The 14,486-nt window shown below is 42.8% G+C and overlaps 1 protein-coding gene across 2 annotated transcripts in view; it reads left to right on the top strand.

Moving 5' to 3' along the window:
- Positions 1 to 1,330: 1,330 nt before the first annotated feature.
- ablim3 (actin binding LIM protein family, member 3) overlaps positions 1,331 to 14,486 on the top strand; it is a 45,963-nt gene continuing 32,807 nt past the window's right edge. For both annotated transcript variants that reach the window (XM_080502226.1, XM_080502227.1), the window contains exons 1-2: positions 1,331 to 1,585; positions 8,855 to 8,989. In XM_080502226.1, the coding sequence (XP_080358352.1) occupies positions 1,573 to 1,585; positions 8,855 to 8,989 (148 nt within the window). In that variant the 5' untranslated portion in view covers positions 1,331 to 1,572. The remainder of the gene's footprint in view (positions 1,586 to 8,854; positions 8,990 to 14,486) is intronic.

A 14,486-nucleotide genomic window follows, 5' to 3' on the forward strand; every position in this document is an offset into this window, starting at 1 on the left:
TGAAAATATGGAATATGCAACTTTGTACATGCTGATTCAATGGTTAAAGTTACATTTTGGGTTGTTTTTTCCCCCTTCTTTGGCTTCACATGAAATGAAAGTTGTAAACTAGAACATGCTGAAAGAAAAAAAAACCTGCTATGATATGGGGATATTATAAAGGAAGAGCATTGTTCAGAAAAAAGACTGAACAACAATCGTCTTGGATTAGTAGAGGTTACACGTGTGCTGGCGATGACAAAACAAATGTTTTAAACAAAATAAATCACAGCTTTTACTCATTTTACTGATATCAACAGATAGATTGTGCCCAAGTAGGCAGTATGTAGGCATTTATGTAAAACTGACATCCCATTTTCAAGTCAAGGTGTTGCACTGGACATCAAAACAGGCTGTAATTATCAAACAGCCACAGCTATCACAACTATGCTCATATTCATATTCTCCCTCAACGTAACATATAAAGATAGATATATACATATTGCAGACTTTTGCTATTCTATTTAGATTTTTTTTATTTATCTCAATCCCCTTTATTCCTACTTCCATAATAGAATTTAGCTCTATAATGTGTTCCATCTTCTCTCTTTGTCCAGCTTTGGGTTGCTGAGCTTCGGAGGTGATCCCAGTTGACAATAGGTGAAAGCAGGATGGACTGACTCTGACATACTTACACCAAGAACAAACATCGGGGGCCCAATTAGCCTCAAATGCACGGTTTTGGTATTGAAAACTTGCGTACGGATCAGAAGAATATGCAAGCTCCACATAGAAAGGCCTGACACATATAATGTTCTCTTCACATGGCAAGATTTCAAACCATTACACCCTTCTTATGTTTTATTGATTCTTTGCATGTTGAGTAGGTTATAATCAAACGTCTGTAATCATAAATGTATGCTTGTTTTCTGCCAATATATAAAAACCGACTCGTGTACAAATTTGGGAACACCTGAAATCCAGCCTGCACCAATCAATTAAGATGAGGATACGTTTTTTGTTTTTGTTTTTGTTTTCTTTTTTTGTCGCTCTTCAGTTTTATTCTGAAAGCAAGCCCCGGAATGTGTCGCGGGTGCGGCGCTTGGAGCGCGTCAGAGGCGCACGCTGAAAGCGCACAGTGGCAAGGCTGGGGCGCGCGTCAGAGGCGCACGCTGTAGGCGCACGGTGGCACGGCAGGGGAGCGCGGCGGAGCTGGAATCAGCCCGGAGCGATTATGTGAAGGTGGAATCCGAGTGAGCAGCGTTATATTGTCACTGGCCTGTCTTACCCTGACTGTACGCAGCGAGGAAGAGCAGCCCCAGTCTGGATTTTAAATCTAATTACGGGAATTATCCACGCGTCTGTGTATTTACCCTCATTGATGTGCCTGTGTCCACCTTCTCGTTACTTGGCTGGAAGCAGTGTTGCTGAGAGCGAGGAGGGAGCATCGTTTGCGTTTGTTGGATATTTCATTTTTTTTTAATCACTCAAATTTCGGAGAAGTAAACTGGTCAGTGAAGATCCCCCTTCGCGCTTGATGGGATTATTTTTCAACGAAGACGCTTTGTTTTGGATGAGAACACGTTGGGCATCATGAGTTCCAGTGGTAAGTCCTTTCTTGCGCGCTTTATCGCTCCACAAGCGCAAGGACAAACAAAACAGAGTAAAAAGGCGAGTGCTTTCAGAACTAATAGACTTTAAATCAGTATTTTTTTTTTTTGCATTAAGAAAATAAAGAAAATATTCAATATTTCAAAATGAAAGAATCTAAATTTTCCCTCATGCATGTTATCCAGGTAAATAAAACATGACTGATGTGAGAACCTCTGTTAATGTGTGCCAATCCTTTATAATAGACTTCTTGAAGCATGTCCACAGAGGATATAGAGCTAAATATATCAAGAGGTCAAAGTGCCAATTGCACTGAGTTCACACACGGAGGTGCATTTTTAAGATTCTCCATCCACATACAACAGCTGTGGTACCTCATAATACTCCTTCACCCTTTCACTCTTTCATCCCCCTCTCTTCCTTCTTCCTCAACCCATTTATGCTTACTTTCCACAGTTGTTGCCTGCAGGTGAGAGTCCCCCTGTTCTCACACTTTCATGGTAAGACCAGGGAGCTCATGACTTGGAGGATTCCGACCTGTCCGCTCACTGGTCTCCTGCTCTTTTGTGATGCAGCACATGAAAAACAAATCTGACAGCCCGAGGGCTCCTGTCATGCTCGCCCTGGAAGCGCCCTGGGACGGCCATGATGCTAAGCTGACCTTGTATCAGCTGACTGTGACCCTGATCCTCTCTCAGCTGAATCAGGGCTTTCCCTGTGTGGCTGCAGGGTCAGCCATGTGAGCGTGTGCACTCAGTTGCATGCCTCTCCCCCTGCTTTGTTGTGTTTACAAGTTATCACCGGTTGATTCAGATCAGACTGTGTAGATCTCAAGGTTAACTCTTAGAGACAATTTGCTCCCTGTCCCCAGCTGTCACTGGGGCCAGTTGGAGTTGATGTGCACCAGGTGCTCTGAGAAGTGATGGTGTCAGGCGCTTCCTGTCCGCCCTCCGGTATAATGGCATCGTTCATAATCTGGCCTGTCATTGTGTGGCTGTACATTATTCATCCTGCTCTCCCAACTCTTTGGTACTCAGCCTCCGCCTTACTGCTGCAAGTAGTGCTGTGGTTTCCCCGAGAAGACGACTGTAATTCTTTTGTTTCGCTTTGAAATGCTTCTTTTCTCAGCTGACACAGAGAGGGGAGGAGTGCACGCAGCCAACGTGTGCAGTGTTGTCACAATGTTTTTTTTTTGGGTTTTAAAAGCATGTGCACAACCTGAACAACCTGTCAACGTGTGGTATGTGGCGTGTGTGTGTGTGTGTGTGTGTGTGTGTGTGTGTGTGTGTGTGTGTGTGTGTGTGTGTGTGTGTGTGTGTGTGTGTGTGTGTGTGTGTGTGACTGACTATGCATGTCTTCATTTAACTGAGTGTGGGTGTGTGCGTGCCTGTGTGTGTCAGCTCTGTCACAGCTGGTAGATGGTGATGTGACATGTGTCCGTGCTCTCGCTTGAGGCGTAGAAACTCAGCAGGTGTCTGAGCTGAGGAAAGAACATCTTCCATCCTCTCCCCTTTCCTGCATTCTGTACGACCCCCCTCTCCCCTCATGCCCCCCTTCCAGTCTCTCAAGGTTTGGACATGAATGGGCCTGTTAGCCTGTGCTGTGTGCACGGTTTTCCGCTGCAGTGGGTGTGAGTGCCCAGAGGCCATCGACACACATGAAGTAATTACACACAGCTCTGACTGTCTGTCTTCATCTTCCATCCCTTCTATCTCTCATGGTCACCGGCTTTAGTGTGTGGCTGCGGGCCGACTCTTATTTTCTGCCTGGCTGGCACACTGTGGGTACAGCAGGTCAGTGTTGGATGAAAAGAGCCTTTGTTTTAAATACATAGGCAGAAGAAAACAATAAAATAATATCTAATAATTAGAACGATAGATTCCTGCATGCCCATACAGCATGGGATGTCTACAGTTTGTCGGTTTCTGGGGAGTGATAAAACACATGTTGATCAATACACTGATCATTGAGCTCAGGGACCTGGGGGAGAGTCTGCAGAGTCATACATCACAGGCTGCACACTGACACTACTCACCTTCTCCCCTCCTCTACTTTCTCTGCACAATTCTCAGGTATCAGACAAGACATATTTGAAAGGCATGGACCAAATTATCACAGCGTAATATTTCCAATTGACTGCCCTGGCTTTTTAAAGGTTGCGGTGCATCAGCTACAATTTTATGAAAAATATTTGAGGAATGATATCAGTACAGATGATATTAAGATATTTCATCTGTTCTGTTTGTTTGTAAAGGTCTGACAAAAATATTTATGGTTTTTCAACAATAGATCTTCAAAGGTGTTGAAAAGCAGTTTCTTCACATATTCCATGAAGAGCCACTCTTCTGAGTGGCTGGTTTCCACTATCTGTGTCGTTTTAGTTGGTTTTCAGCTTGAGTGTAAATTGGGATTTTGTATTATCTTCATCAATGCACAACACCTGCATCTTGAAGCTGAGAGAATTGGAGAAAATGCTTCAGTCTCGAGCCAAAAGTAAAAAAAAAAAAAAAACATTGGAGGAAAAAAAAATTCAAATCACAATTTCCATCCGCCCATCTCTGATACAACTTTATCCAACTCTGAGCCAAATCCAGATGACACAGGGTGCATTGTCACAAGGCAATGACAGAGGAAGCTTAAGAGTCACCAATGAATTAGCTTCACCTGTATTTTTTTGTGGAATCTGGGTGAAAAAAAAAAACAAGAGCACCCAGAGAAAAAGCATGGAAACGCCAACACAGAAAAGGTTCGAGGCCAAACCATGAGGCGAGCAAGCCTTTATTATCTTTATTACCTGTCATTACACCCCAGCACAGCTTAATTCATAGATTGACTTTAAAGGGATACATTTCCTGGACTTAATCATTCATTTAGAAACGACGACCGTTCAACATAACATTTTATGACACGTCCATTCGGTAACTCAATTTATTGAGTTGACCTGTTTGTGGTGGTGTCAACTATCACAGGTGGAGCGTGAGGCAGACTTTGCCCACACTGATGTCATCAAAATTTGGAACACAAGAAAACTGGGGGGATTTTATATATGACTCCTTCCCCTTTGCCTCATCTGCTGAACTGTCCAAACCGGAGCCAAACACCATTTATCCCTCCTTAGTTTAATAACACAAAGAACATGAGTGGGAGACAAAGATGTACATATGCAAACGCATATGCTGGAATGGGCCGATGAATATTCATAATTAGCAGTTGTGTAAGACTGAAATACGGTTACAGGCCAGAATAAAGTTAAGCACATGTTTCTGTTGTCGGATTTAGTTGACTACATCATACGCTTCACTGACGATAAAGCCACTGTATCATTCAGGCAGAATGGAAACAATGGTTTGTTTTGTTTTCAACTCTTCAGATAAGCAATAGGGTTTCTTTTAGTTTTCTTTAGACAAATACAATTATGAGTCTACTGCTTCAGCTCAGAGCATCGCTGTGTCCTTGAGGATGTTGCCTCAGTGACCTTGGCTTCTGGTGCAGAATTGAGTGATCATTCAGACTGTCAGCAGCAGTCTGACCCTTCTCCCTCTCTGTAGAGTGACAGCATGTTGGCGATACTACTGGACGCCATCATCGCTGTGATGGACTCCCGAGGCCCAAGGTCCTGACAGAGATACAGGGACATAAAGAGAAGGGATAGAGTGACCAGATTACTGGCTACATTAGCCCAGAGGGAGAAAAGACATTGATGTAGCTTTAAGCAATAATATAAGCTGATTATAAGAAACAGTTGCATAAAGTCAACATTAAACATGTGAGAAGTAATGACTCACCTGTTGTGTCTGTGAACAGTGTAGCTGAAGTTTGTCTTCTTGTGCATTAATTCTAGAAGTCACAGGTAATATTTTCTGATGGATTGGACGTTTCTCCTCAGAGATCTGTTGGTAAACTGAGTAGAAACACTGTGGTGTCACACTTTTGTGTCATATTTTTTCTAAAATGTGCAAATAACAAAACCCTCAGGTGTGATCACATGACTTTAGATTGTTGACATTAATAAACAAAACATTTAGGACATTTAATTTCTGCCAAATAAGCATCTTAAATAATGCAATCAAGTTAGTTTGTTTAATGTATTGCTTTGAAATGTGTCCTCACATCTGAACTGAATAAAATATGATAGCTGATGATAATAGCCATGTTGGAAAATTCTACACAAGACTTTGAAAAACTTACAAAGCATCACATCTTTTCCTTTAATAATTCATGTTAACTTCATAAGATCTTTGCTTTTCTTTGATCCTGCCCCTTTTCCTCTCATCACCAACAATCTCCAAACACCCTTTGTGACTGAGCTCCTAGTGCATTCTTCCTCAAGGCTGTCAGGTCAGCGGCAGAAATAGCAGCATGCTCTGGGTCCTTCGGGGACGCTGTCAGCCTCTCTGACCGCGGCCGTGTTGTTATCATGTGTCTGCCCGAGGCTGGATCCTCCCGGGGGTTCTCTCTGCTGATTTGGGGTTGGTGGATTACACCTGTAGTCTCATCAATGCAAGAGTGACTCGACATCTCAACACAGGAAAAGGTTGGAAGGCTGTCGGAAAGCTTCGTAATGGGTTTTGGACGGGGTGGCAGTAGGAGAGTGAACACACTGACTCAATTAGATTGTGTTGCATAATGCTTCACCTCCTGAGCTGATTGGGTACCTGCACACTTTGCTTTCTCAGCATTTTCTGGCATGTACATTCAACCGGTTTATTAACCGCATTATGTATCAACCCCCCCCCCCCCCACACACACACACACACACACACGAAATGCCCGCTATCTGCATATAATTTCCATTCATAGTTATAATCTGCAATTCCCCACCTTGCTCAGATTTTCTATATTCTCTTTTTTTGTACAGGTTTCCCTGTCTGGGCTATGAAAACATGTTTTATGGTACCAGAGGTTTATTTTGGCCCAGTTTCAGAAGGTCAGCGTTGTAAATGAATGCCCTGTGTCTTTTCAATAGGTCCTGGCACAGACCTGCATGTAATACCATTAGGTTCCATTATCTTTCACTCACACCTGATGAATCTGTGCTGCTCATTTGGTTTTACATTAATAAAAAACACTTCTAAGGGTGTGTCATTATATGAACCAATGATTGGGCACTTATCTGGCGGAGCAGTTGTTCCCAGTGGTGCTGCCAGCATTGTAAGGCACACAATGAAGTGACACAGACTGAAGTGTGGGAGATGGGGAGTGGGGGGGGGGAATAATCAGGCTTGCATATTTCGAGCTCCCACTCTCGTATCCCCGACAGGAAAATAAACATCTAGTCACATGCATGCTTTCTTTCCTATACCCATGAATTCATGACCACGCACACTCACACACACCCAATGTGGATTTTAGAGTGGGTAAAGATTGCTCATGCTTGGAGATACACAGGGTTGTTAAAACTTTTTAGGTGATGCAAGTCCTCAAGGATTCAACTAGTGAAATAGAATCAGAAGCTCTGTCACGCCAGCCCATAACCTGCTGCTGCTGTGACGAAAACAGCAAAGTCCCTCAGTCAGCTGTTCAGGTTCCTCTGCCATCATACTCCTTCCAGTAAATGTCGGACTACTTGTGCTGTTTAACGAAGATAGAGTTAAATAGGAGACTGAAATATAAGCTATTCAGATAGTCTTAGTGTGGGAACTCTAGATGATGTATTTAAGTCTCTGCATGTGAATCCATGAGAATCTGTTTCTATCCCGGAGGAGATGGACCTTTAAAGAGTCTCGAATTGCACAAGAAGTTAAGACACATTCCTCACTCCTTCAAGATGCAATTAATGTATAATTTTTAACTTTAATCTCAAGATGACATTCTTTTCCCAGTACTTGTTAAGACTTGATGCAAGAACTAGCTTTTTTCTGAATCTGTGAGATAGCTGTCTGACTCGGAGTCTGACATGCAAGCTAATGTGTATAATAAGGTAAGCGGATCCATCTGCTTTCTTAACTTGCGCAGCTGTGTGTGTATATACTGTATATACTGTATGTGTGTGCACGTGTGTGTGTCATCCTGCATGGCTGTCTGAAAAACCGAGACAGTGGGAGAGAAAGCCTGGAGCTTACCCAGCTTACATAGGTGTCAGACCTCACAGTTTCAGAATAAGCGTTGAAAGAGCTTCACAGTGATCTTATTGTGTGAAGTGCGCCGACAAGTACAGTCTGAAGAGTAGTCAATCCACAGTCTGGTGACGGATTGATACGGGCAGACTTTTTAATGTGCTAAAGCAGCTTTTTAAACCTTAAAGAAAGTCCTGACAAAGTTATTTCTATATGTCAGCTATATTATATTGTATTGTGTTTAGTTGAATCAGATGCATTTTGTCACATACGGGCTGAACAGTGGCATGAATTCCTATCTCACATCAAGAATATGGGGGTGGGGGGTGGGGGCTTGTCAACCAATTACTGTATATTTGTGATTTAAGCTCTGCTGGTGATAAGGGTGACAGGCTTTTGCATTTAAAGAACCAACACTTTCAGATCACACTGACCGGAACTCTTACCATTTTTTACAAGGTGTCTTAAGGTCTTTCTGAAAGCTTTTTCTATTTTCTTTGCAACTTGTGTGTAAAGCCCAAGATGGGCTCGTGTTGAACATTCTTGATTTACAATAAAATTATTCCTATTCATTATTGACAGTTCTCTCTAAGTTTGCATGGGGTTTCTACTGGCACTCTTCCCACTTCCAAAGAACAAGTGTTTGAGGTGAATTGGTGATCGCAGCATTAACTGCAGGTGTAAGTGTGTGATTGTTTGTCTCTCTGTGTTTGCCTTGAGATGGATAGATGGAGGTATGGAGGGATGGATGGAGGTATGGATGGAGGGAAGGATGGACAGATGTATGAGTGGTTATTAGTTGTATTTGACTTCTTTTCTTTCTTATTTTTTTCTGTAAGAATGTTAAAACAAAATGCTAAATATTTGAATGCATAACATTTTCACAACATTCATGTGTTTCAATGTAAATTAACTTTGTATTTGACATAATCCGTGTATTTATGCATTCAGTGTCACTGTCAGACCTACAACTATACTGTCAGATATACAAATATTCATTAGACTGGGTTGGTTAAAATAGTGCAGAGCTCAGGTATTTAAAATCTTTGGCTGTCACACATATGCTTAAAATGCAGCCAAGTCTAAACCTTACTGTATTAGGATTAGGTGCAGACCACCCATTTGATAAAACAATGGGTAAATTATGCCTTAAAGTTAAAATATAGATATTTGAATGAATTTTAAATGTATTTTTTTGTCCTCGGCAGCTTATCACCAAGGCTCAACAGGCAGTGAACGAAGCTCGGGAACAATCCGATGCCAACGATGTCGAGAAGTATGCAAAGGAGAGGTTGTCCGAGTACAAGAGACCCACTTCCACGTCAAGTGCTTCACGTGCACCGGTAAGAAACAAACACCTGATGCATAACAATGCTACACAGCGAGCGTTCGAGCAGGAAAAACAAAACAAAAACAGCTGTAATGATGGAGCAGCAGGTGTTGTTTCACACAATCCGCTTGGCTTGTATGATAAATGTTAATGTTAAAGGATTTCCCGTGGTGGCGAAGAAGCATGACATCTATCTTGGTCACATCCTTACTTCCCTGTGCACACACACTCACACACACACACACACACACACACTCACACACCCCTGCACATACATCCATCTCCCAGTGAACATGCTGAGTGCTACTATTAGCCCACGGTGGGGATTGGAACGGATCAGAGGTGCCTTGCAGGGGACTTAGCCTCCTGCTAAGGTAGCTTGTTATTGCACTGGAAACTTGGAGGGGATTTCACTTTGGTTCTACACTGGAGTCTAATGAGACTGACTTAACTAGCTTTACAGTACTACGCGTGGGCTCAAGTGACCTAGAGTATTGAGGTGACATAATCACACAACCTGTTCGTGTAGATATACAGTATTGTACAATACTTTATACTGTTATATGATGTGTTTAAAGACGTAGAAAAACTTTGCTTTTTGATTTAATTGTCCACATGTTGTTGTAGACGGTGTATGCAAATGTTCACATAAATAACGTACTTTGCAAAGATAAGGGGTAAACATTTCCTTGATTTCTTTGACTTGTGCTTCAAAGTGTTTGCAGAGTTTAAGGCACATCTGATAGGGGCTTGTGACAATCACCTGTCTGTGCATGTGGAAATGAGAAATCATAAAGCCAGATAATGTGATGTGTGATGCTGCTGTGCGGCTCGGAGCATTTGCGCTCAGAATTATGTTAATAGTTCTTACCATGAAATCCAAGTCAGTTGGTCATGAGCTGTTCAGTCACTTTTAGTGGGATGTTCGCCTCAATATGGTGATACTGCAAAATCTTACTGAGTGAAATAACTGTTAAATAGAAGTTAGGCTTGCATAAAATGAGGCAAATATGTGATTAAATTATTTGATATTGCAATTCTAATAATACATTTGTGATAATTGTATACATTAGATACATGCTGATACCCTCCTTGCTAAAATCCAGCTGACACTCTATGTGATTGGTGTAAACCCTTGACTGATCATCATTGAGACCATCTGACAGTTGAAATGTTTAATGTTCATGGCCACTGAACAGTCAGTGCATGATCAACACTATGTATATATTTGCCTGTACAGAGGTCAAACCAACATTTCAACTTAAAACTAGACACTCGAGCCATGTGAGCTGTGCGATCTGTTGTACCATCAATAGGTAAAAAAAAAAAAAAAAGATTCTCACATGGGCATTTCTACACTGCTTGAGTGACGGAGCTGTGCGAGTTTTGTATATTTCTCCCTGAGCCACGCTGCACTGCCCTTACAGCACCCAGACGCACAACAGGAGATAAACTCACTGAAAGCGAACCATTGGAGAGTTGTTGCTACGTGCTCCCTATGTGTGACTGGTACACACATGAAAACACATGCCGCTCGCGCACACATGCACAGACCTGCTCGTGCATTCGAGCGCGCGCATCCATACATGCGCGCACGCTCACTGTGGTTGTGAGGGGTTGCTGTGGCAACGGTGTAAAGGGGCACCCAGGCCCTGGTTGGTGGATATTCTCAGCATCTCTATGGTGCTATTAACCAATCGGAAGGCTCGACTCTGTGCCCCAGAGAAAAAGGGGGGAGCACGCGCGCGAGCAGAAAAGAGACGAAGCGGGGGGATGGGGTGCCGATTGTGTCGCCTAAACATTACATCATCACTGTAGTACCAGTGAGATTCTCGCTCTCTCCTCTTCTTTTGCCTTCTCCCCCACAGCAGCGGCGCAGTAATGGAAAGCTGTCATTGATTGCATCACGTTAGTTCACCTATTCAACGACCCTCTGTGCTCATGTTCCACAGACTTCTCTTCCCGTGAGGCAGCACAACACTATTGTGTGGTCAAACTTGGCCACATCCCTGCCCCATCATGTGCTGTCCTGTATGGGCTTCTGCAGATCCAGCAGTTTTCTAAAGCTCTTTGTTGTTCAGTGTTTGAGCCCCCCTCACACATAAACACACTCCATGTTCTTTCGAACTCCAGAAGCTTTTTTTTTTCTCAGTTTGAGATTTTGGCTTCCGGAAACTGTTCCCAGGTTAGACTTAGGAAATTTCTCTCACAGAATCTCAAATATTTCTCTCCCATTTCCTTACTGCCTTTTCGATGATCTTCTTTCCCCATGTTCCCTTGCTTTCTTTTCCTTTCCCTCTCTTTCTTTTCCTGATGACAGTCACTCAAGCATGAAATCAATTTCTCATCTTGGGACAGGATGACATTGGCATGCGGGGAGTGCGATTTGGTGGCTAATGGCGAAACTGTATTATACCATTGCTTCGCAGTGACAATCTGCTGCCAGCAGCCAATTGCTTTATCTATCACATGTGTTTATGGAGTCAGTGATTGGCTTGTGTTTCAACATTTGATTTAGTTCTTTGCTGAGCGTTTTTATGTCAGATGCAGCTCATCCATCAAAGTTATCAGCCTTCACCAGTGATATTATATCTGCGTCTTACAAACCTGTGATAAAAAAATCTTAGTTATCATCCCCTTTCCTTTTTTTATGATATCCCCCTTTTCTCTCTATATCCCAGTCTGTTTTTTTTCTCCCCTAAAGGGCTGACTTTACCCAAATGGAGAAATGCTTGGAGTGACTTTTAGCCACAATCTTGTGGCATGTAAAAATACATATAGCCACCACATCCATCATTTCACCCTCCTATCTTTGCCCACAGTTTATAAAGCCACATTACCTTCTGGATGCCACATTATCATAATTCCCCACTCATGAATTAGTCAGAGGAGGAACGGATCACTAATCATGTGCATTTAACCTCTCATTTGAACCTATTATATGAGAGCTGATTGTGACATGAAGGAGCAGTCGTGCTATCAGCTCAAGAAAGAAGTCTAGAAAATGCTGAAGACAGATAGACTGATGCATCAGCTCCAGACAAAGAGAAGACAAACAGCATCTATATTTTTACATTGTGTGGCTCCCATGGTATCTGTCAGCGTAGCAGTAAGCTGTGGTGGTTCTGCTCGATGTGGAGTTGTATTACTAGACAATATGCCGATTTTTGCATACTGGCCCAATGACATAGTGACCACATTTATTCAGCCACCGAAGCACAATTGGTCCTCTTCATTTTCCAACAAAAACAGCAGAGCCTGTGAGTGGCACGATCGCAGAGCTCACTCGCACATGAATTGCATGCAAAGGCAAAATATTTGTGGGTTTTCCCATGCTGCCAACTCATATGACACAAAGAACCAAGACGCTGAGCAGAGGAACAGAAAGACACAAACACACTGATATTTGCACAAAAACTGAAAATAGAGTCATCTTAATGAGAACAGGAGATTTACAGACAGTTCAGATGAATACTTGACTGTTCTCCTAATGCTCTGCTATTAGTCTCACTGGGGTTATTATAGAATTGCAGCATGTTTGGTTGTTTCTCTGCAGACTTGTCTCAGTCAGCCCAGCCTCCCCTTGGATGCCATTAGCCTCCATCACTCAACCTCAGGGTTAATAACATCAACCTACTCTTCTGTACCGTAGCGCTGTGTTGGCGAGAGAGAGACTGTGTTACAGGGGAAAGTCTCTGAGAAATACAAGAACCAACAACAAATGCATGGGAATAAAGATAAAATGAAATAAAAGGTTATGAGGAGAAACAGAGTGAGAGAAATGGGCAGGAAAAAAAATGTAGAGGGTTACAAAGAAGGGGAGCTTTCTGTAGCTATAGCAACCACTGGTAGGCTAGTCCAATCACCACGCCGGTACATGGTTGCTAGGGAGAGATTTCGACGGAGGGAGAAGGGAGCATGGCAGGAAGCAGCGTTTTTCCCTGACAACTCTTCTGGATTCGGAATGGATGACAGGGATTATTCCTCTGCATGTTTCTTCCAAACATCAGTGTCCTGGGGGGGTCTTCTCACAGTGTGGTCGTGTCTCTTGTCTTTTCGAGTGCGTGTGTGTGTGTGTGTGTGTGTGCGTGCGTGCGTGCGTGCGTGCGTGCGTGCATGCTTGTCACCTCCCTAGGAGGGAGCAAGTCTGTTGGCTCAAAGTGATGTCTGTGCATGTTATACAAACACACACACACACACACACACACACACACACACACACACACACACACACACACACACACACACACACACACACACACGCACACACACACCACACACACACACACACACACACACACACACACACACACACACACACACACACACACACACGCAAATACACTAAAGCACTGCATCGTTCTCACAGGAAATACAGCATTTTTATGGATTACAAAACCTCATCTCGAGGAGAGCATTGTGTGTGCATGCGCGTGTGTCACTGATCTCATTCACGCCTATTTTCCCCTCAGCTGAGTCTCTTATCAGCCCTCAGAGGGTTAAAAGCTGAAGGTTTAAGCAGCAGGGTTGGTCTGCTGGTATGAAGGGACTCCATTGGGCAACCATCTGTCTTCATCAACTCCTGAAGCCAAATATGAGGGGAATCCTGTCACTCATGCATGATTTCTCCCTGCTCTTGCCTTCGGCTGCCTGCCCTCCCTGTCCTCTTGTCCATTTTACTGACAACATCTCCTTCTGCTTTTTGTCACGGTTTTCTTCAGCCAAGCCTGTAGGATGGCTTTAGGGATGGCAGCATTGGTCAAGCACTTTGCCCTATTTGCTTGATTTCATTATTTTGTACAGACATACGGTGATCATTCTGAAAACCAGCCTAAGATTGGGTAGTTTTCCTTTTTTGCAGCTGCAAAATCCCTGACTTTTTAAGACTCTAGATCTCGGAAGGGAGTGTTGAGGTGTCTCAAGCAACGACGTTAGCAGTTCCTTTATATCCTGGAAGTTGTGATGTGGGGCTTATTGGACCATTTGCATCAATCGTTCACCAAATTCCCCTCCTTTTTTTTTTCTTTTTTTTTTTTTTACACTTTTTGATAAATGGGTGCAACTGCAGGCCAGAAATACGTCACACAAGCTGCAATTTCAGAGATGCTCTGATGCAGTTTTCAAGCCATCACAATTTGGTCTTTGCCAATCTTGGATCAAATCCTTTCTTTTGTGTTTGTAAGACATCAGCTTTGAGGACAAAATGTTTACTTACTGGCTGAGATAATAAGTAGCTTTTTTATTTTACTGTTGGTGGTCATAATGTTATGGCTTGTCAATGTGAATGGCATGCAGTGAATGAACCACACAGACTTTGTTGTATTTTGTTGATTCCTTTAATCTTTTTTTCACATTTTAGTTTCTTCTGACTTTTGCTGTCCCTTTTCTCTGTTAAAACCTTATTTCATCGAGAAACACCCTTATCAGCTCATATTAAGAAAACCAAAACCAAAACCAAAACTTAAACTGTAATTTCTTTTCATCGCTCCCATGGACACGCATTACTAAAT

This window comes from Blennius ocellaris, assembly GCF_963422515.1.
Source record: "Blennius ocellaris genome assembly, chromosome: 9".
NCBI lineage: Eukaryota > Metazoa > Chordata > Actinopteri > Blenniiformes > Blenniidae > Blennius > Blennius ocellaris.